This window comes from Camelus dromedarius, chromosome 21 (genome assembly GCF_036321535.1).
Source record: "Camelus dromedarius isolate mCamDro1 chromosome 21, mCamDro1.pat, whole genome shotgun sequence".
NCBI classification, from domain to species: domain Eukaryota; kingdom Metazoa; phylum Chordata; class Mammalia; order Artiodactyla; family Camelidae; genus Camelus; species Camelus dromedarius.
In genome coordinates this window covers 30,178,758-30,199,957 of record NC_087456.1, presented here as the reverse complement: position 1 = coordinate 30,199,957, position 21,200 = coordinate 30,178,758, and the positions used below count along the sequence as shown (strand labels likewise).

Below are 21,200 nucleotides of genomic sequence, written 5' to 3'. Positions count from 1 at the left end.
CACAAACAACTGAGCACAACTGCCAGCAGTGTGTAAAGTATAAATGTCACAGTCCCAGATGTTTCCATTTGGAATAGATAGACTAGGCATGAACAGTTGGAAGCATCACGCATTGTCTTAATTCAAAATAGTCAAGTTCCCGACAAACTTGAGTAATATTATGAAAAATGTATTGGAGGAACACACCACCAGTGAATCTGGTTAATTCAATGCAGAGGAAGAAAGCCTTCACCAAAAAAGAAATAAAAGGAACTAGTTTTAATCATGCCATGATAAAATAGAGACCATAACATTTCTTAATTCTACATATAAGCTAATATGTAAGTATCTGAGGACGGAGTTAATATATATTAGAATGTATTGATGTACACGCATATTTATAGGTTTATATAGGTTGTTACCATAGGCACTGACTCTGGTTTGTTGAACATTTAGACATGTTTTTCTTCTAGTAGCTTCTTCAATTATATGTGCAACTTCTGTGAAAAAGGAAAAAAAAAGGCAGATTTCAATTGATTATCACAGAGGCAAATAACCGCGTGGTTTCCCATCCTGCCGAGCTGTGTGTAGAGACGTTCTGTGTGGCTGGTGGAGACGGCTTCTTTCTCTTGATACATTTTCCCTGTTACTTCTGTGTAGGAACTGTGTTGGTTCTGTCAAATGACTGTGATGATTTTTTGATAGTGTATGGAGAGTCCTAACTACTGTTGGAACTCTACTTGGAATAAACTATACCAGAATAACTTAATGTCCTCTTTGCTTGTACTTAATTATAAATAAGCCAATTTTACCATAGGAAATGGTGATTTTACTTACATAGTTTTAAATATTGTCTTGTTTGGAAATAGTTTCTAACAATTAAATAATATGTCAATTAAAATTATTCTAATACTTATTGTATATTTTCATGTGTATTTCTGATATCTAAAATAGTAACATAGTGTAAAAGACAGATTATGGGTGAAAGCTCTTAGTTGAATTACTAATTCAACTTTTCTGTAGACCTTGTGTTCATAGGGAAATCACTAAACTTCTTTGGCTTCCATTTTCATTGCTGAAAAGAAATTAAAACTATTGTAAAAACTGACAGTTGGTGCACAAGGGGAGGGTGGTCCCAGGCGTGCCTTTTCTGTTTCAAGAGAAAAGGTACATCCGTTGAGTATCACTTGCTATTTGAAGAAAATGAAGTAAATTCTCTTCTCGCCAGCACCACCCTAGCCCTGGATTCTCTGACTGATGGTGGGTACGTGGTCTCACATGAATTTGATCTCACGGTAGATACTGCTTGTGTATTCAGCAGTTTTTCCCTAGGTGTTACTTACAAGGTTTCATGCCTGGTGAAATCTAGTCAACATCTCTAAGTCATAGGTGTCATTTTAATACCATGTCCTTACTATTTAGAATTAAGACAATTAAGTACCTAGGAGAGTGCTTGATGTTTAAAAGATACCAAATGTAAATTTTCCTTATGCGATCATGAATACATACTTTCAGCTTTGTTTATAACCAATGATCCATATAAATTTTATTATGATTTGTTCTAGTTCTGTGAAACATGTCCTGGGTAATTTGATAGGGATTGCATTAAATCTGTAGATCGCCTTGGGCAGTGTGACCATTTTAACAATATTGATTCCTCCAATCCAAGTGCATGGGATATCTTCCCATTTTTTAAAGTTTTCTTTAATTTCCTTCATCAGTGGTTTATAGTTTTCTGTGTATAATTCTTTCACCTCCTTGGTTAGATTTATTCCTAGGTATTTTGTTACTTTGGGTGCTATTTTAAAGGGGATTGTTTCTTTACTTTCTTTTTCTGTTAATTCATCGTTAGTGTAAAGAAATGCAACTGATTTTTGAACGTTAATCTTGTAACCTGCTACCTTGCTGAATTCTTCGATCAGCTCTAGTAGTTTTTGTGTGGACCTTTCAGGATTTTCTATATATAGTAACATGTCGTTGGCATATAGTGACACTTTTACCTCTTCTTTTCCAATTTGGATCCCTTTTATTTCTCTCTCTTGCCTGATTGCTGTGGCTAGGACTTCCAAGACTATGTTGAATAGGAGTGGTGATGGTGGGCATCCTTGTCTTGTCCCAGATTTTAATGGGAAGCTTTTGAGTTTTTCACCGTTGAGTGCTATGCTGGCTGTAGGTTTGTCATATATAGCTTTTATTATGTTGCGACCAATGACCATGGATCATTGCAGGATATTTTGATTATTTATCAATACTCTGAAATTTACATACACTGTAACTTCACCACTTGAACCCCATTTACCAGTTTCTCATTCATAAATTAAGACATTTATCTATTTTTTAAATGTCTTACTGCTGCTTTCAACCTGAAATCCATTTTTCCATAGTAACATTAAGGCTTAGAACTGTATACACACCTTATTTCAACTTTATTTTCCCACGTGGGTCACTTACAGCTTCATATTTTACATGACTAAACTCCGACTCTGCTTTTCCAAATGAATTATTCTATATATGTTTATATTTAGTTGCAACTGTTTCTTTCTGGATCTTGTCAATTTGTTAAGTCATTCAAGAAGTATACACTTAATTCACATCATGTATAATGTACTGTTTTCGGCTTTTGAAAAGGGAAAATACAAAGAAAAATAAAACATAGTCCTGCCCATTAGAGAAATATAAATGATCTCCCTTCTTTTAATACTTCTTTGAGACCACTATTTTTCTAATCTTTCTCTCATAGATGGCTCTGTGCAATGATCCCTTAATTCAAAATTGTTTCACATCACATCTCAATAAAATGAGCCCACCCTACTACAGGGTTATGAGATTGGATGTGATAATATTTTTGAAAAGTCTACCAAAAAAAAGCAGTCTTTAAATGTAGGAAATAATAATTTTATCTTTCTGTCAACTTTCAGAGGAGTTTATGCTTATTAAGGCAGGAGCCATGCTTTTTTCAGACTTCTTTTGTTCTGGGCTCTAATTAATAACCATCACTTTGAACAATTGGCTGAACCTTGCTAAGGTGCTCTCCCTCCTCAGTGAAACACAGAGTATAATAGTTACCCATCTCCTAGGACTGCTGTAAGGATTAAATGAGATAACCCACTTAAAGTGCTCAGCACAGCACACAAAGAAACACGGAGTAAATTATAAAAAGAAAAATAATAGCTAGCGTTTATTTATCACTAATTATGTAAAAAGCATTTTATGAGTTTCATGATAATTATCTAATTTAATCTACACAGGGAACCTATGAAGAAAGTACCATTATTATAGCTGCAAAAATTATTATTAATGTAGTTTTAGCAGTTAGCTAGCACAGTGATTGGCACACAGCAGACACTCAATAACTATCTGTTACACTCTTGTTGAACTCCAGACTCTAATTACATTTGAGGCCTCCACTGGCTGTATCAGTCAGCATTCTTGCAAGAATAGAATCTGACTGCAGCAGAAAAGGAATTTATGTACAGACATCAGATTGGATAGCTCACAGAATCAGCAGGAGGATTGGAGATTCTGGCTCAGAGGCTGTGCCGGGAACAATCCCTAAATCACACAGCAATAGCAATTGCTTAAGGATATAAAGGAGCAAAAGAATTGGCACTCGATGCATCTGACATCCCAATACAGATCACTGAAGTCATCATTATCAGTAATGCTGCCAGATAATTCATTTGATGCCACGTCCAAGATCTGTACATCTCTGTTATTAAGGGGAGTTGGAGAAGCAGTTTCTTGTTCTTTGTTTTGGAGGAGATATCCTAATGTGTTCAGAACCACTGGACTCTCAGAAATTTCACTCAGGCATCAGATGCTTGAATTTCCATAAAATTTACTTGCAGTCCTTGCACATAGCTAAGGTATGGGCCAGGAGCCAGGATACCTGCTACTTGTGTTTTCCGTGTCTTTTCAGTATGATGCCATTAACCAAATATGTCCCATGACGTGATGAGATGGTCTGCATTCCTGTGAAGTAAATCGTAGCACAGAGGCTGAGAAATGATTTGACCCTTGAGTAAAATAGAAATGTTTCACTATTGTGTGTGACATACGAAAGAAAATTGCTTCCAGTGTTCCCTGTTTGCAATGATGGAGAAAAGAGTTTGTACCAGAGAAGAAACTTTGTTCCTAGTGCTGGGAGTCACGTCACCACATCTGGAATAGCAGTTTTAATTAGAGTTACTCTATGATTAAACGATCGCCAACCTGTGAGTTAATTAGGGATGGAATATGATGACTACTCTCAAAATTTTCAATGTTGAACAGATTTCTAATTCCTGCAACTGTGTCAAGCATAAAAAACAAGCAATATCACTTTGAATCTAGTCTTTTAGTAGGAGAAGGAAGCTTTATTTTATCCCACTTACCTTTATAGATTTTACTAAATAGGTTAAGTTCTTAATAGGTTAGGGAGCCGATGCTCTTCTATTGTAATTCTTTGGTCAGGGACTGGGAAAATACACATGGCATGGGTTAGGGTCTCACTGGACCTGATTTGAGGATGCAAGGAAAACCCAATTTGCTATCTTATTTCTATAAGGCCACTCTCTGATTTATGGAATATGGTAGTATTCAGGAGCTCAAGGAATTAATTTACAAAGCAAAAGGGAGATTTGTTCTGCCTAAGCTGAGGTGCAGGAGCTCTGAGTCTTTGAAATCACTCAGGACGAGGGACAGCACTCTTCTCGCGTGAAGACTCAAGTCCAGCCTTTGTTGCAGACTTAATTTTATTTTTTTTTCAATTATACATATCAAATAGGACCTCACAGCACTGGCCCCATATTTAAGTCCTAATGGACTATGACCTTACTAGTAAACTCTAAAATTCCTGCAGGTTAGACCTTTTTTTGAGTAACACCCTGGACCTGTTGTCTACTACAATACCCATGTCAACTGTGCCTCTAATGGTTAATAGCTGCTAGTAAGTCAGTCGCAGGTGGACAATTGTATCCTAATTGAAATCAGAGAGCCCATCTGATTTCACACAGATTTTCACAGTAACTGGTGTCCCCATTCTATAGAATACAATGCTCATCAGAAGTGCTGGCAGGCATTCTTTTTAACCAATTCATTTAATGTTCTTTCTCCAATAAAAATCAGCAAGTTCTTGATAACCATTGGAAAATTAGAATAGTTTCAATAAACTTCCCTGAGATGTGATGGGTGATGAAAGCGGGGCAGGATGAACCCTGGTTTCCTAATAAAGGCCATTCCTTTGATTAAGATTGTCGCAATGACTGAAAACAGGACAGGACTAGGCTTGCAGAAGTTGCTGTTTCTTGGCGACAGGGAAAGCAAGCATTAGTGCTTTGGATTATTCTGAGTTAACCTCAATCCTCCCACATCCCTATCTGCCAGTTTCCAGGCTCTCACCCCTTTCCAGTGTCCTTTTCTAACTGTAACACAACAGATCTGGCAGGAAGTTAAATTCAATCTTGGGATCAAAGTTTGTTTTGAAGCCCCACAGCTGCAAGAGATAAAAGATCCCTTTAGCACAGTCTTTGAAAGTCTTCAGTACTCATTCTGTGCTTTAAGAAAAAAGAAGTGTAAGATTTTGAGCTCTTTAAGCAAGCCATCTTAATATAAAGTAACCAACTCACCCTCTGTCTTTGAAGTTTTGATGTTCCTCATCCGTTCTATGTAGACACAAACGCCATTTCATACAACAAGCTCTTCGTTCTAGCAGAACACAGGTAGCATTTCTGCTGTCAAACTTCCACCCTTCATGCTGTATGGATTTAAAAAGTTTTTTTCCCAACTAGTTCAGGAAACCAAGTACATAGTATCCTTATTGTCCATGGCAACTGTTCCAAACCACTTCTGATACCAGTACCTTTATCAGCCCAGGGTCTTGGCTGCAAGTGAGAAAACCAGGCTCTAGCTGACCTAACCTGATAAGGAACCTATTAAAGGATATTGGGTAGCATAAGGAAGCATCAGGAAAGCTGGGGAAGCATACTCTTGTGCTACATAGTAGGGATAAAGCAAAAAATCTTGCATAAGACTTATTTAGTGAGGTCATCATCACCATTAACTGCAGTGAACACTGGGGGACTGTGCTAAACGCTACTTCTACTGCGATAAGCATACTAGTACCCCTTGAGAGAATTGCTCTAGGCATCCTCTTATTGCATCAACAGCTTAAGATCCAAACTCTGGGTGGGTACACGTGATTCCTCTAGCTTAGATGATGCATCCACTCCATAGCTGCAAGGGCTTTGGGAAAGTGAAGACCTGGGTCTTGCCCATTCTCTAGTTAGAGTTAGTTATAGTTCTAGCAACAAACTATAACTTGGAGATAACCATAGTTAGTGATAGAGATAAATCTCTACTTAGGTAAGTTCTCACGCATTTGAAGGGGGTTTGTAAACAGAGCAATCAAATTAAGGACAGATGAATTGTCTTGCCTACTTTAATGTAGAAATACGATGTATCTTTCAGAGAAAGGAAAAAGGGTCAGAAAAAGCCCAACCTATCTCTAGGCAGCTTCTAAGGAGTTAGGTTCTGTTTCTGATTTATGCCCTCGTGTACCTCTCACTTTGTAGCCTCATAAAATTGGCCAGCTCCCAAGCTTTTGAACAGGCTTGCTGCTTACTTCATGCAGCATTATAGTCCTCTGTCAATTTCAGTATAAACTCAGTGCCCGTGGCTGATAGACTGGTTTGAATAGACTTGCATTGATGTGTGGCCAAAGTCGTATTTGTGATTTACTCTAGAAGTTGAAAAAAATTTAAATACAGATCATTCAAATAGTCCCTTAGAAATGTTTGAGGGGGAAAAAAATCTGTAAAAGTTAAAAATCAACCAATTCTAGTCAGAATTATGGAGTGGGTCGAAACTTGCCTACTAATTGTATTCCCTGAAAGGTCAGACTGTCATTTCAGCCCTTGGTAACCATTCAGGACACTGACTGACTAAATTTTCTCTGTCTCTACCTTTCCCGTCAGCCCTTCTCCTCACTCACATTCCGCTTGTTTCTCAGTTCTGTATCTTACCTACTTAAGGCCTGCATTTCTGTAATGTCAAGGTCTGCAATTAATTTATTTGCAAGGCAAATCTGTGCCATTGAAAATCAGAAGAAGATGAAGAACACATACTATCTTCTAGGAAATTGTGGTTCTCAAGAAATAAGAAATAGCTTTATTAGAAGCTGTTCTGGCTGGGCAATAACTTTGAAGTTCAGTGGTAGATATAGTATGATATTATTCATCAACTTGGAAGGTGGTATTTAGTATAGGTATAAACCTACTATAGACTAAACAGATAGACAAACTAATAAATGAAAATCCAGCCACAGAAACAGACGATGTTTGCCATGTGTTCACGTATAGATAACGCCCTGGTATTGCATTCAGTATGAGGAAGTAATATTTGTCTTATTAACTTATAGATTACAGAAAATACGTGTCACGAGAATGTGTTATTCACGTGTATTATTTCAGGAAATCCTAGATTTACAAACATAAGCAGGTGACGTGAGTCTGAAGGTACTAGATCGGTAGTATCACAGAATGAGAAATGATTATTCTTTCTGTTTAAAAGCAAATGTGTGCATGGATTCTTCATATATATCTGACACCGTTTTTTTGCCTATTGCGTACTTTCCTTTAAAGATGCTCTGTGTCTGTGTTCTTTACATATTTTGCTATATATTGTACAATATTTTGTTACTGCAGTAAAACTACCACTATGCTTTCATAACACTTAAAATTATTATCCATATTGCCTTGTCATTTCTACTGAAAGGATACTTTGATTGTGGCAATATGTTAACTGATACGTGAAGTGCAAACCAGTAGGCTTTTACTTTTATATTAACAAGTAATTAAACGATAGCATTTTACTTAAATGTCTGAAACGTTGAGATATATACATTGTGTACTCATAATTTAATAGTATTTTTGGACTATGTTTTATACTGATTCACAGTATTTTTCAAATTTTAGTAAAATAACACATTTATATGAGTTGAGAAAAACAATAAAAGCACAAGTTTTCTCCCTGAATCCTCCCTACCTATAATCCTACTTTGTAATGGAAGCAGCTTCTGTTTTCTGTATTTTGCTGGTTTTATAACCCAAGAAATCATTTCTCAATAAGACAAAAATATCTGATTGCTTTTCTACACTACTAAGGAAGTAAATTATATGCTCACAAAGCTCTATAAAATTTACAATGCTTTAGAACACCTTTGAAAATACATTCCAAAGCGGCTCTGAACAGAGACTCTGAATATATGAAAATGCATAATCAATACATCTGTCAGTGCTTTTCATGCTCATCAATAAAGGAAGAAACACAAATCAGGGTATGTGTATTATGGCTGGTTCTTTTATACCCTAAAAATGTTCAGTTCTCCACTCTTACGTATTTAATTCAACTTCGAAGCATGAGAACGAAGAGCATAAATATATAAATACATAAGATCAATATGTAAATGCGGTAGCATTAATAAAAGTTTTTTGCTGACATTAGAGTTATGAAACTAAAAATCATCTGCATTCTACACGCATAACTGCTCCAGTAAAATTTACATGAAGGATTATTGGGGGGATTGAGTTAATATTTAAAGCACTTAAAATTGAGTTCCTGCCAGAGTAAGAACTCTTGTTAACAGAGAGAGACCGAATTAATTTCAAAATTAGCCAATTAGAGATCAAGTGTTAACTAGAGTTTCTGTTAAAGGAGAGGAAAAAAACAACAAACTTTGTTCAGCTATTTTTAGAAAAGACTTCATTTTTCATGGAGGAGTAGTGGTAGTCTAGAGAGTTAACATGGTGCCAAGCTAGTCTTCCATCATTTATGGAAAGATGTCACCTACCCTAATTTTCTTTGCCTCCACAGAATTCATTAGCATCATGAATTTATTTCCCTTTGTATTATTCTTCCCCTCTTGTGAATTTGTTTTGTTAAGAAGACTGACTGACTAAATTCTTGCCAGCACACAGGATGTTTATTACCATTAGTATCATTGTTGTTGTTTTGTTTGTTTGCTTCTCTATAGTCGTCAAAACTATGCTGAGCAAAAGCACCTAGTTGATACATACTTCACAGACAGGAATTTCCAGATTAATCTCTCTCTAATAATACAGATACTAAATTTAGTTCTTCTGGGTTATTTTTAAAGATACTAATTTGTTTTCTTTTATAAATTTACACCCCCCCCCCCACCAAAGCATGATTAGTCATTGTTTACTTGCCTTTTGAAAAGCAATAGTACCTTATCTTCTACCCGGGTTTAGAAATTGCTATAGGGTAAAATGTTATCTGGTATCCCTTAATCATTGTATTTTCTCTTCATAGTTTTATAAATCTCTAGACTTACATAATAATTCTAAAGTATCATTCAAATTTCATTTTTATAGTCTATGAGTATGAATTTTACTAATTGCCAAAAAATGGAAGAAAAGATATGCACAGGAATATTTTAGGACATTCTATTGACTTCTGAGTAGAATGAATTTCAGATACTAAGATGTTCTTTTAACATTTCAAAATATTTAATGCCATTTTTCATTTTTTTAAAAAATAAGATGAAAGGTTTATCCATCCATTCATAGACTGAAAACATCTGTGTGTTCTGTGCACAACAAGTGTCCATTAAAGAGTTTGGATGACTGTCAGTGGTGACTCCTGATAACTTCATAATGAAGTAATCATTCAAGTGTCACGTTAAAACTGTTTCATAGAAATTACATAGTGACGGTTTTCAGCTGGCATACACTATCACATACACATTGGTGAAACTAAATAAATTAACATATTCTTTAACTTGAATAAAATTTACTGATTTAGAAACATTCAGAATACTACCATAACAAACAATGAAAATAATTAAAATATGCATACTCATGGAACAATAAAGGCTTATCAAAGTGTTCAAGTAAAATATGGCAGTGAAATGAATGATTAGTTTTCAAAGTAGTGGCATCTGCTCTGTGAATAATCCAAGGTATGCTTTCCAATTTCCATGTACCAAGTCTTTTATTCAAAGGAGAGAATTTCTCAAAAGAGACATATGGGACCAAACAGAATGTAAGGTACTGTGAAATTGGAATTTTAAAATGCACCTCTTATTTATACCCTGCTTACTTAAAAAATTATTTTAAGCATAACAAGTGGATATATCCTAAAAAACTTTTTCCCTTTTTTTTTTGTTATAAAAAGTCCTATTTTTCCCCCTTGTTCTCCTGGTAAAAGTCCGTATCTTCAACATCCAAAAGATGCTAGAGGTCTGTATTTTTTAGCGCTAGAAGAAATATCAACTTCAATATTCATGAATATAAAATTCTGTTAATTGTTTAAAGGTTGCATTTTCTATCAAATTGATGAAAGAGTTTGGATCTGATTATTGAAATAACTAATTTACAAAATAAATATGAATTAATTGCTCTCAATATGTATATGTTTTAATGTAGTTTATTTTTCCAATGTGAATGACATATTTTAAGAAATGTGAATGATAATTCAGAGTTTTTCAAACACTGCATTAGAGACAGTGTCTACCTATAAAGAATAGGTGTTAACACGCCTTGTCTAAGTTCAGTTAAATAATAACACCCGTAACTGGCCATTTGAAAACAGCTATTTTTGAAGTGGATGTTTTAGACTAGCTAAATGATAATTTAAAACAACTGTTCATAACATTATAGAATTTTAAAGTTAAATGAGGTAATTATCTAGAACTTTCTATCTCATTTATAAAGGTGAAAATTGTGATACAGAGAGACAGAAGTTTAACGCATGCCATATAGCATTTTAATGGAAAGAACGGTAACTAAAATGTGGTTTGTCTCTTTTGCCAAATAACAGTCTTTAGCCATTGAAAATGTCTTCCAAATCTTGTGCTGTGTTAAGGTGTGGTGTGGAAACAAAGCCACCTAGGACATTGGAATGGTGTGACACAGTATTCGAAACAAATCTCTAAAACAAAATAAAATAAATCTTTTGAAAAAATACAAAAAAATTAAAAGTTTGTTTTGAATCCATGTTCATAGTATTTACTTCAGAAGAAAAAGAGGGATGGAGAAAAAAGGCTGTACCATCTTTAAAAATTATTTTTTGTGGTAAAATATATATAGAATAAAATTTGCTATTTGAACTGTACAAGCCAATGACACTAGTTACACTCACAGTGTTGGTTGTGCAACCATCACCACTGTCTTTCTACCAAAAAGTTTTTATCACCCCAAACAGGAATTCGGTAGCTATTATGCAAAAGCTTCCATCTGCTCTTCCCCCATCCCCTGGTAAATTCTAATCTATTTCCTGTCTCAGTGAACTTGACTATTCTAGATATTTCATATTAGAGGAATTATACAATATTTTCCCTTTTCTGTCTGGTTTATTTCACTTACCAAATATTTCAGATACCAAACTATCTTTTATGTTTAGATAATTAATAGACTTTTCAGAAAATTATTTATCTTATTGCAGTGTCAACTTTTGTTCCTACTGTTGGCTAATCAGACGTTTGAAAAGAAGACAATTGTAGACATGATAATTATAATTTTTTTTACTGAAGTATACTCAATTGTAATGTGTCAACTTCTGGTGAACAGCATAATGTTTCAGTCATATATATACATACATATACTCGTTTTCATATTCTTTTTCATTATAGGCTACTATAAGATATTGAATATATTTCCCTGTGCTATACAGAAAAAATTTTGTTTTTTATATATTTTTGTATATAGTAGTTAATATTTGCAAATCTCAAACTCCCAATTTATCCCTCCTCACCCCCTTTCCCCCCAGTAACCATAAAATTATTTACTATGTCTGTGAGTCTGTTTCTGTTTTGTAAATGAGTTCATTAGTTAGACATTATAATTATTGACTTGAAAACAAAAGTGAATATTGAAGCTTTCAATAAAATTCAATTTTAATTTTTTTTCTCTTTAGTGCACATTTAGGTTTTAAACTATTATGTCTTGACATTGGAATATGTTTAGTTACTAAGGAAACAGCTAGAGTACATAGCTGAATATTATATTCCATTATAAAAGCTTTCTCTTTTTCTTTAAGCAATAGTATAATCATTTTGTAATGATTTTATATATATATATATATATATAATACTGATTTAATGATAATATCTGAAAATATTTATTTAATAAACAATACTTGGAACAGATTGTTAATACTAATGCTAGAAATAAAGGCTAGATTAGTGACCACTACCTATAGAAGAAACTTCAATACCATCAAATTTAAATACCATCAAAAGGAGAAGATGGAAAAATTAAGTTCAACTCAAACTTTTTGCCCAAACTATTTGCTTTAGCACACTTATTTTAAATTATCTTTTTCCATGAATGTCCTATTTTAAGGAGGACAAAAAAGAAAACAAACATAAGCATAAAAAAGAATCCCATCTTGCTATTCACTTGCTACACACAAAGTAATAGGTTGTATTCGTTTTTTAACATTAATGTACTAAATGTGTTTTGGGATAAAGGGAAACTAATTGTTTTATTATTAAAATGTTCAATGTTGACAATTTTTTTCAGATGAATTCAAGTTCTTTATGAAAAGGCTACCCATGAATTATTTCCTCAACACATCTACCATAATGCATTTGTGGACAATGGATTCTAATTTTCAGCGCCGCTATGAGCAACTGGAGAACAGCATGAAGCAACTTTTCCTAAAGGCACAGAAAATTGTGCACAAGCTCTTTAGCCTTAGCAAGAGGTGTCATAAACAGCCCGTCATCAGCCTGCCAAGACAAAGGTAAGACATTTGTAGCAATGTAGACAACTGAGGACAAAGTTTTGACAGCTCTGTTGCTTTTCTGAATATAGGTGTGGTAATATACATAGCACAGTGTTGTTTATGTTATTAGAAATAATTTGAAAACAACATGTTGGCTTTAGCCTCAGAATAATTAATTGCTATTTTCCAGAGTTAATCGTACAATGGGAACACATGTGTTAACACTCACCCATGTTGTAGCATGTATCAGTAATCACATTTTGCTTATCAATCAGTTATTTGATGGATACTCATGTTTCCACTTTTTGGCTGGTCTGAATATTGCTGCTGTGAAGATTCATGTGTGGTTTTTAAACGTGGGCATATGTTTTCAGCTTTGTTGGATATATACCTAAGAGTGGAATTGACTATCAGAAGATAATCCTATACCTAGTATTTTGAGGAACTGCCAAACTGTTTCCAAAATGGCTGTAGCGTTTTATATTTCCACCAGCCATGAGTGACAACTCCAGTTACTCCGCATCCTCACCAACACTTGTTATTATCTGACCTCTTGATTATAGTCATCCAAGTGGATGTGAATTATCTTCGTGTGTTTTTTTTGTTTACATTTCGCTAGTGACTAATGATGCTGAACATCTCTCCGTGTGCTTATTGTCCATTCAGTATCTTCTTTGGAGAAATATCTATTTGAATTTTCTTCACTCATTTTTAATTTGCTTTTTATTTGCATTATTGAGTTGTAAGAGTAATTTATATATTTGGATGCCATTTCCTTATCAGTTGTGTGATATATAAATATCTCTTTCCAGTCTCTGGAGTGTCTTTTCACTTTCTTGTCTATCTCTTCTCCCCATCTGTCTGTCTGTCTGCCTGTCTGTCTGGTCAGTCTAGCTAAAAGTTTGTCAATTTTTTTTTCCTTTCAAAACACTAACTTTTCGTTTTCTTGATATTCCTTTGTTATTTTCCTGTTTTATTTGATTCTTTCCACTGTAATCACTATTTCCTATTTGCTTTGTGTTTACTGTAATTTTCTTTTTCTAGTTTCGTAGAGAGAAAAGGTACGTTATTGATTTGATAGCTTTCATCTTTTTTAATACAGGCATTCACTGTTCTAGATTGCTCTCTAAGCGCTGCTGCTAAGCTTTGTTATTTTACGCATCCTGTAAGTTTTCTTATTCATTTCATGCATGAGATATTTTTTATGTTTCTATCTGCATACTTCCAGGGAATATTCCCTAACAGGGAATTACGGCTGGAGAAAGACATTGTTACCTAGTTATAGTGAACTTTATGCTCCATGTGCATGAGTTAAATACAGTTATAAACTACTGAAGTCAGTGTTTCTACCCTCAACGAAATAGGAAATTCAAGACAATGGGATGGAAGCAAATTGATACATTTGCTTATAAACATGTTGACTAGAGGGTTTCTTTTAAACAGGTACGACTAGAGTTGGATATATATGGCTGAAGCTCAGGGGAGATCTGAGCGAGTAAGACGGCAGTTATCAGTGCATGTGAAATCATGAGATCTGAGTATAATACCATGCAAATATGTAGACAGAATCTGAGAACATGTTTAAGGGGTGACAGGAGAAATGGAAACTATAAATGCCCAAAGAGTGGGGTAAAATATATCATGAGAGACACATAATTTCTAGTAAAAATAAATAAAACTTAAACATTCAAATGTGTCATTAGAGTGCGAGATTAAAAAAAAAAAGCAGGAAACAATCCAAGTTGGGTGTGTACAGAATAAATAAACAGGCAGCATAGCATAAAGATGTATTATTTGGAACAGAATTCAATAAATGATAGACATAAATGTTTTCCAAAACTTTCTAAATTAAATACATCAAAGATAGCGAAAGGCTTTTCTTTACTTTCTTTTTTTTTTTTTTTGATTTAGCTTAATTCCTATGTTGTCTATTACTTATCACACACAACAAAAAAGTACAGACTTCTTGCTGGATGAAAGATTTTACTGAATTTGGATTTTCTTCCCATCACACAGTTCTTTTACCAGGAATGTGAGATTTTGTTTCTATTTTGCTTTTATTTTTTCCCCTTTAATACGATAATATAAAATTACATTAGGGAAACAAAAAGATATGTACTAGAGGCTGTTAGTGGAATACAGTGGGAAGGAGGCTGGAAATGTGTGGTGTACCTTTTCAGAAATTTTTGAAAGAGGAACCTGGATAAGCAATGTCAGTGATTCACTTCTGTCAGAGATTCTGGTTTTTGCTCTGCCTTTGTGGATTGTTTTTCAGCTTTTCTCTTGAATTTATCCACCCCAAGAACTTACTTTCAATATCTAATATTCAAAGATCTGGAAAAATAAGGAAAAACAAACAAAATAAGACCTGCAAAGTACACCTCCACTAAGATTATTTCTTGACACTTCCTGTATGATGGTGGGTGGGCTGAAGTTTTTCTTGATAAAGTAAAATGTAATTCTTCTTTTTTACAAAGCATGGCCCTCAGATCAATCTCACCAAGTCTGCACTGCTGTTGTCCCTCTCATGAATTCACATGAGATCAAAATCCTTTTTCTTATTGAAGTAAATTCTAAAGCCTGTGATAATCTGGCTTCTTGGAGGCAGTCAACTTTTGTTGCTAGTCTAAAATTTTTGAGATTATTAACCATGACATATTCATTTTACAAGAGGACGATAATTATAGGAATTATTAAAAAGTATTCATGTATAATTCCTAGAAAGTATCTCAACTATGTAAATCATGTCTTATTCACAGAGCAGTCAAGGGTCCATAGCAATATTCCATTTAAAAGTCCATTGGTAACAACATTGTAAAATGACTTTAACTCAATAAAAAAATGTAAAAAAAAAAAAGTCTATTGGTAAAGGCTTAACAACCAACTTTCTAGAGGGGGAACACACCTTATCAACTTTTGTAGTGTAAGTATTTCCACCATGGTCAACTTCAAGCTACCAAGGTGTTGTCCCTGCACGTGGAGTTGAGCAGATCTGCACAGTTGGTTCTTCCGAGGCAGTACATGCAGGCTGTACCACTAAACACTGATTAAAATATTTTTATGAAGTTATTTCTTGTTTATTAATATTGGAAAGTGAGATAGGATGAAGTCACTTCTCTAAAGTCACAGAGAAGAATGAGTTTAGCGCTACGTTATTCTTTATCTGGGAACTATGTCATGCGCTTCCCATACATGCTCTGTAACAAGAGTTAGACACTGGCATATGGTCCAATCCAGCCCTTACCTGTTTTTGCATCAGCCCATGAGGAAAGGCTGTTCCTTATAGTGTTGAAAAAAATCAAATGTAGAATAATATTTTTGATTGATGAAGACTGTATGGAATTCATATTTCAATGTGCGTAAATAAAAAAGTTATGCTTTTTTTTTTATATATACCATTATGGCATTCAGTCGCCATGGAGAGACTGTGTGGTCCTGAAATCCTACAATATTTGCCGTCTGGCTCTTACAGAAAATTTTTGCCACCCCTGTGAGAACTTACGGGATCTTGCTTCCCTTCCTCACTGACCACTCACCCACACCAAAGGGTTGGTGGACCACTCCTTTGAGAATGCTCCTGTAAGTCAATTTCAACCCCTTCTAGCAGACCTGGAAGACAAACTGTGGGGCTTTATTAGAGGTTACATCCCTTCTTCCTTTACTTCTCTTTCCTTCCTAATGCAGCCCCTGCACATGCTGCATCACGCCTCCCCACCTCCCATGAACCTAGGATGAATATCAAATGAATGTAAGTGGAAGGAATGCCTGAAACTTCTCAATTGCACCCTTAAAGAAAAAAGAATGCACACCATCTACTTTCTCATCTTCTCCCTGGCTAAAATGCAAATGTGATGGCTAGAAATAAAAATTATGACATGAAAAACCATGTTAGATTAGTAAAGCCTCATCTCTTTGAAATTAGCATATCACTCCTCGATGGTTTATATCTGTATTCTTATTTGAGAGAAGATGAAATTGCAGTTTTTCTAAGCCAATATTATTTGGCTTATGTTGCTGCAGCCAAACTTGCATCCCAGCTAATAAAAAGACCTTACTCTGTGGCCTCCAAATCCTTTAATATTGCCGAATTTGTGATTTAATTAAAAATGGCATTTATATATTAATACAAGGGAATTTGCTGAGAGCAATTTTATATGAAACTTGCGGGGGGAAGGCAGGATATTAATTTTCCTTACATTTCTGTATTACAGAATTTTTAAATTATTTTTTGTGTTTCAACTGCTCTGTGATGACTCACAGGCTTATGCTAAGTAATAATGAGTCAGTAAATTTAAAGGGTTTAATATTTAGATATCTTCGATGGGTTATTGAGAAATGTGAGAGAGAAAAAAAAAAAAAAACCAAACAAGAGAGAGCAATTATAAAGTACCCAGCACAGGAAACGTGCTTAAATAGTTATTATTTAACATTTACAAAACAGAAAAAACACTATTTTGATGCACATGCTCATTCTAATTATGTTAGTGAATTTTCTGCAAAATGTGTTTTCATGTGTTTCATAGTCAAAATGAAATTTGCCGTAAAGATAATGGCATAAGTGCCATAAGGAACACATAATTGCTTGTAGAGAATAATTCTTATTTGATTGGATTCTGACTCAAGGGAGCCAGCAAGATGAATTTTCAAGGAGAGAAGAAAAAGAAAAAAAAAAAAAATTAGTGGGTGTGCCACACCCTTCTTGGTACTGGGCCACTTCCAGACAAATTTCCAAATAGGCAAACTTGTCCTTTCTTTCATGCTCCTTCCTTTCACCTGGGTCTTGGGGTGACCTGTGTTTCCGCTCCCATGGCTCTGAGATGACCTTATCTTCTAACTATAATGCTCTTACTTTGACTTTCAGCTCAGAACTCATTTTGTGATTTTTCAGTTTATTAGATCTTAATGGATATTAGCTGAAAATAATTCTTTTTTTTTTAAACAGAAGTTGCTATGGGTTTATTAAAACACTTCTCTTAACTTAAATATGCATAGCTGGCTCAACACATCATCATGCATATGTTATCACGCATTCAGGAGAGTATCTGAGATTTATGAGGACGGGCTTCTCTTGCGGCTCAAGTCGATTTCAAATAATCTCTTTAAAAGTCTGAGTAATGATGCAACTTATACATCAGGGATTTGCCCTTTTCATTCCCCAAGGCAAAATATCCACTTCTGGGAGAAAAATCCATGGTATAGAACAAGAGAAATATTCTTCTTTTTAACAACTGGGAAGCTTGAAAATACTGTACAGGAAGGAAGGTGGACCAATCTGACTGTTCTTTCATTTTTTCTGAAGCAATTGCCAAGATTTCTGTAGTAGGATTGAAGGTCAGAGAAGTAACACCTGTAACCAAGTTCATTGTAGCTTTTTTCGGCTTTGGGTTTGTTTCTTAGAGACAAGAATCTTCACTGTGTATGTTTACCACTCCACAATTGGAACCACAAGCCACATACTGTCCATTCCTAGATGTGGCAACGCTTAATCCATATAAACTGTCATCAACAAATCTGTTAAGGCACTTCGTAGAGTTCACATCCCAAACATAGACTTCCCCATCCCCTGAAGAGACATAGACTTTCTTACTGTCTGAAGAGAATGTGGATGCTGCAATCCTTCCATTAGTTTTCATGCTACCAAATAGTTCTTTAGTCTTCATTGACAACAAGTGAAAATACCCAGCAACACCATTAATAAGCAAGAAGACGCATCTGGGGAGACTTCGAAGCTCCGCACTATCTTCTCCTTCAAACCTCTTACTTGATGCACAGGAATTAGCTTCTCAGCCAGCATATCATAGACATAAAAAAACTTCGCTGTGAGTGCTCGTGGCTAAAACGTCTTCTCCATTAGCACTGAAACAAGCCTTAAAGATTGGAAACTTTTCCAAATAGGTGCTCTGAATTTTAGGATTTGTTTTTCCATCAACCTGGAAGAGCGATACAGCGTTATCCAGTCCAGTGACCATCACAACCTGTGCACGGGGATGGAACGGCACAGACGAGATCCGAACAGTGGTGGGACGTTCAGCATTAGCGTGTTGGCAGTTCTTCATCTTCAAGATTCCTTTAGGAAGAGTGACTGATGTGGACAGGAAATTCCCAGTCCTTTGCAACAAGTCATTTTCATCCTCTTCACTTTCATCATCTGGAGATGTTTTCCGTCTGTTGGTCTCTGCCCAGGCAGGTACTCCCCCCATGGCATGCTGGAATTCTTCTTTCAGTCTCTTTTGTAGCTCGTCTTCTGAAAGTTTACTTTCAGCAGCATTTTTCATCCCATCTTTCTGAAAACGATTGTTCATCATGTCAACCATCTCCTCCTCTTCATCTTCTCCATCCAGCCAAGCCGGCTTCTTTAGAGGTGGAAAATTATCTTTTGCTTCATTCTCCACTTGAGCCACCTAAGCCTTCTGTACTTGACCCCGTGGGCCCCGCAGACGCCGCAGCAGCGCGCCCTCGTCTTCCTCGGCGTCGCTGAAGGCCGGCTCCTCCCGGCACCGCCCCGCGGCCGGCTGGTCCTCCTGCAGCGTCAGGCGGCTCCGCTGCTGGGGAGGAGCCGGCTCTCCTCCGCCGCCGCGCCTGCCATCGCTGTCCGCTGGGAAGAAAGCGCAGACTTTCCCGGCGGCCCGCCCGGCCCCCCTCCGGCTCTCCGGGCCGGTCTCATTCGGCCCGTCCTTGCCGGTGGCATCGTTGTGTTTGAGAAGGGGCACAGGCGCTCACGTGGAACCTCATTTGAGAATAATTCTTTTAAAGCAAGTTCATACTTAGGTGTAACAAGCTGTTTGTGATTTTTAAGTAAATTACATGCCATAGAAGTCTTCATTTTAAGGCATTTTAAGCAGAGCAAAAATACTAAAATAAAATAAAAATATGTGGGATCATTGTGTTGCTCTTTGTCATGGATAGAAGCTCATATGGAGCAATCAAAGAGCTTGTCACCTTGAAATTTTGTCTAGAGTGTGCTGTCTGCAGCCCACAATGTATACAGGAAAGTGGTCCAAATTCAAACTGTAGAGGCTCTCCTTTCAATAATGTTAACAGAGTCAAAAGGCCCTGCTCCTTTTGGAAATTATGTGGACTTATGTATATGTGTTTATTTGCATGTGTCTGAAAATAGTACAGAATGAGAGGTTATCAGTTCATTACATGTTTTCAGTAAAAATCTTACAGTATTGCTTTATCCTTCCTGTAAGTTTGTTTATTCTCTGACTTGAGGAAAAGGAAGCCAAGAACTAAGGGGAACAGTCTTGAGTATAAAATATATCCTAACATAGATTCAAATTAGAGAGATTTATTACTTTCTTTTTTTTTTTTTTTTTTGGTATGTTAACTGCGCAAATATCATTTCCATACCTGCTACTACATCTTCATGGCATTAAAGCAGTCTTCCTAGAAAGATTGCATGTCACTCCCAGATACATTTCCTGTTGGAGTCACTGGCTTAAATAGTCAGATTTGGAAACAGTAACAATATAGACAGCTCCAGGGAACTACCTTAACACATAAGTTAACTTTCTTGAAAGAAAGCAAGTCTTCTTCATAGACTCTTGGAAATAGAGTTTATAACGTGCAAGATTAAGACCCCTTTTCCCAGCACTATTTGAAGTATTAGTTTGTTTAAACAATGAGAATCAGTTCCTTCTTTGACATTGTCCATAAGTTTGTGCCACAGAGGGCGCTGGGAGTCTCTGTTCTCAGTCCTCATTTTCTCTTCCTAAGAAGTGGATGATAATCCTACATTGTGTTCCACTAAATAACTTGCATCTTGTGAGATATTAATATTTGTTTTCTAAAATAAGTACACACATACTTTTTTTTTAAAGATCTATGTCAAGTAAATTTGAAGACTATAATTACTATAAACTTTGCTTGGACATCTACAGTGTAAATTTGCATGCCAAATATTCTATAATGTGCTACAAATAGAAAAAATATATTTGTTTAAAAAGAGATTTTCCAGAACAAACAAACATTTTTACTCCCTAAAATGCCTGTTAACTTCTCAAAGTATACACTCGGAAAACACCTTACCACCATTTTTAATCCAATATTTACAGTTTCTAGAATTGTCTGCAGTTATAATGCACTCACCCCAATCACCATGAAATATTTGACAGTCACCTTGAGCTGAAAATGATTTTAGAAGATCTTTGTTTTCTCAGTTTCTTAGATGGTTTCTGAGTGCTGGGGACCAGTTGTTGGCAAATAATTATTTTAATTATGTTCTCAGAAAGACTTCACTACCTCATCTCTACAAAGGAATAACCTGATATGGTACTACAAATTAAATGCTGATTTGTTTCCTAAAATACATTTTGTCACATTTGTTTTTTATCATCTTGAACCTCTGCGATTTTCATCCTAATATTTTGCATGAGATGGAGGGTTACATTAAAATCAACCCTTACTATGATGGTTAGTGTATGATATACATGAAGTTACATCTCAGAGAAAAAAATGTTACAAAGAAATAAACTGATTATTTGTTGACATCA

The 21,200-nt window shown here is 35.5% G+C and overlaps 1 protein-coding gene and 1 pseudogene across 3 annotated transcripts in view; one reads left to right on the top strand and one right to left on the bottom strand.

Annotated features, from left to right (window-relative positions):
* BRINP3 (BMP/retinoic acid inducible neural specific 3) overlaps positions 1-21,200 on the top strand; it is a 338,844-nt gene that overhangs the window by 262,543 nt on the left and 55,101 nt on the right. For all 3 annotated transcript variants that reach the window (XM_031438370.2, XM_031438371.2, XM_031438369.2), the window contains exon 7: positions 12,501-12,723. In XM_031438370.2, coding sequence (XP_031294230.2) covers positions 12,501-12,723 — 223 coding nt within the window. The remainder of the gene's footprint in view (positions 1-12,500; positions 12,724-21,200) is intronic.
* LOC105097298 (U3 small nucleolar RNA-associated protein 18 homolog) lies at positions 17,757-19,369 on the bottom strand (annotated as a pseudogene).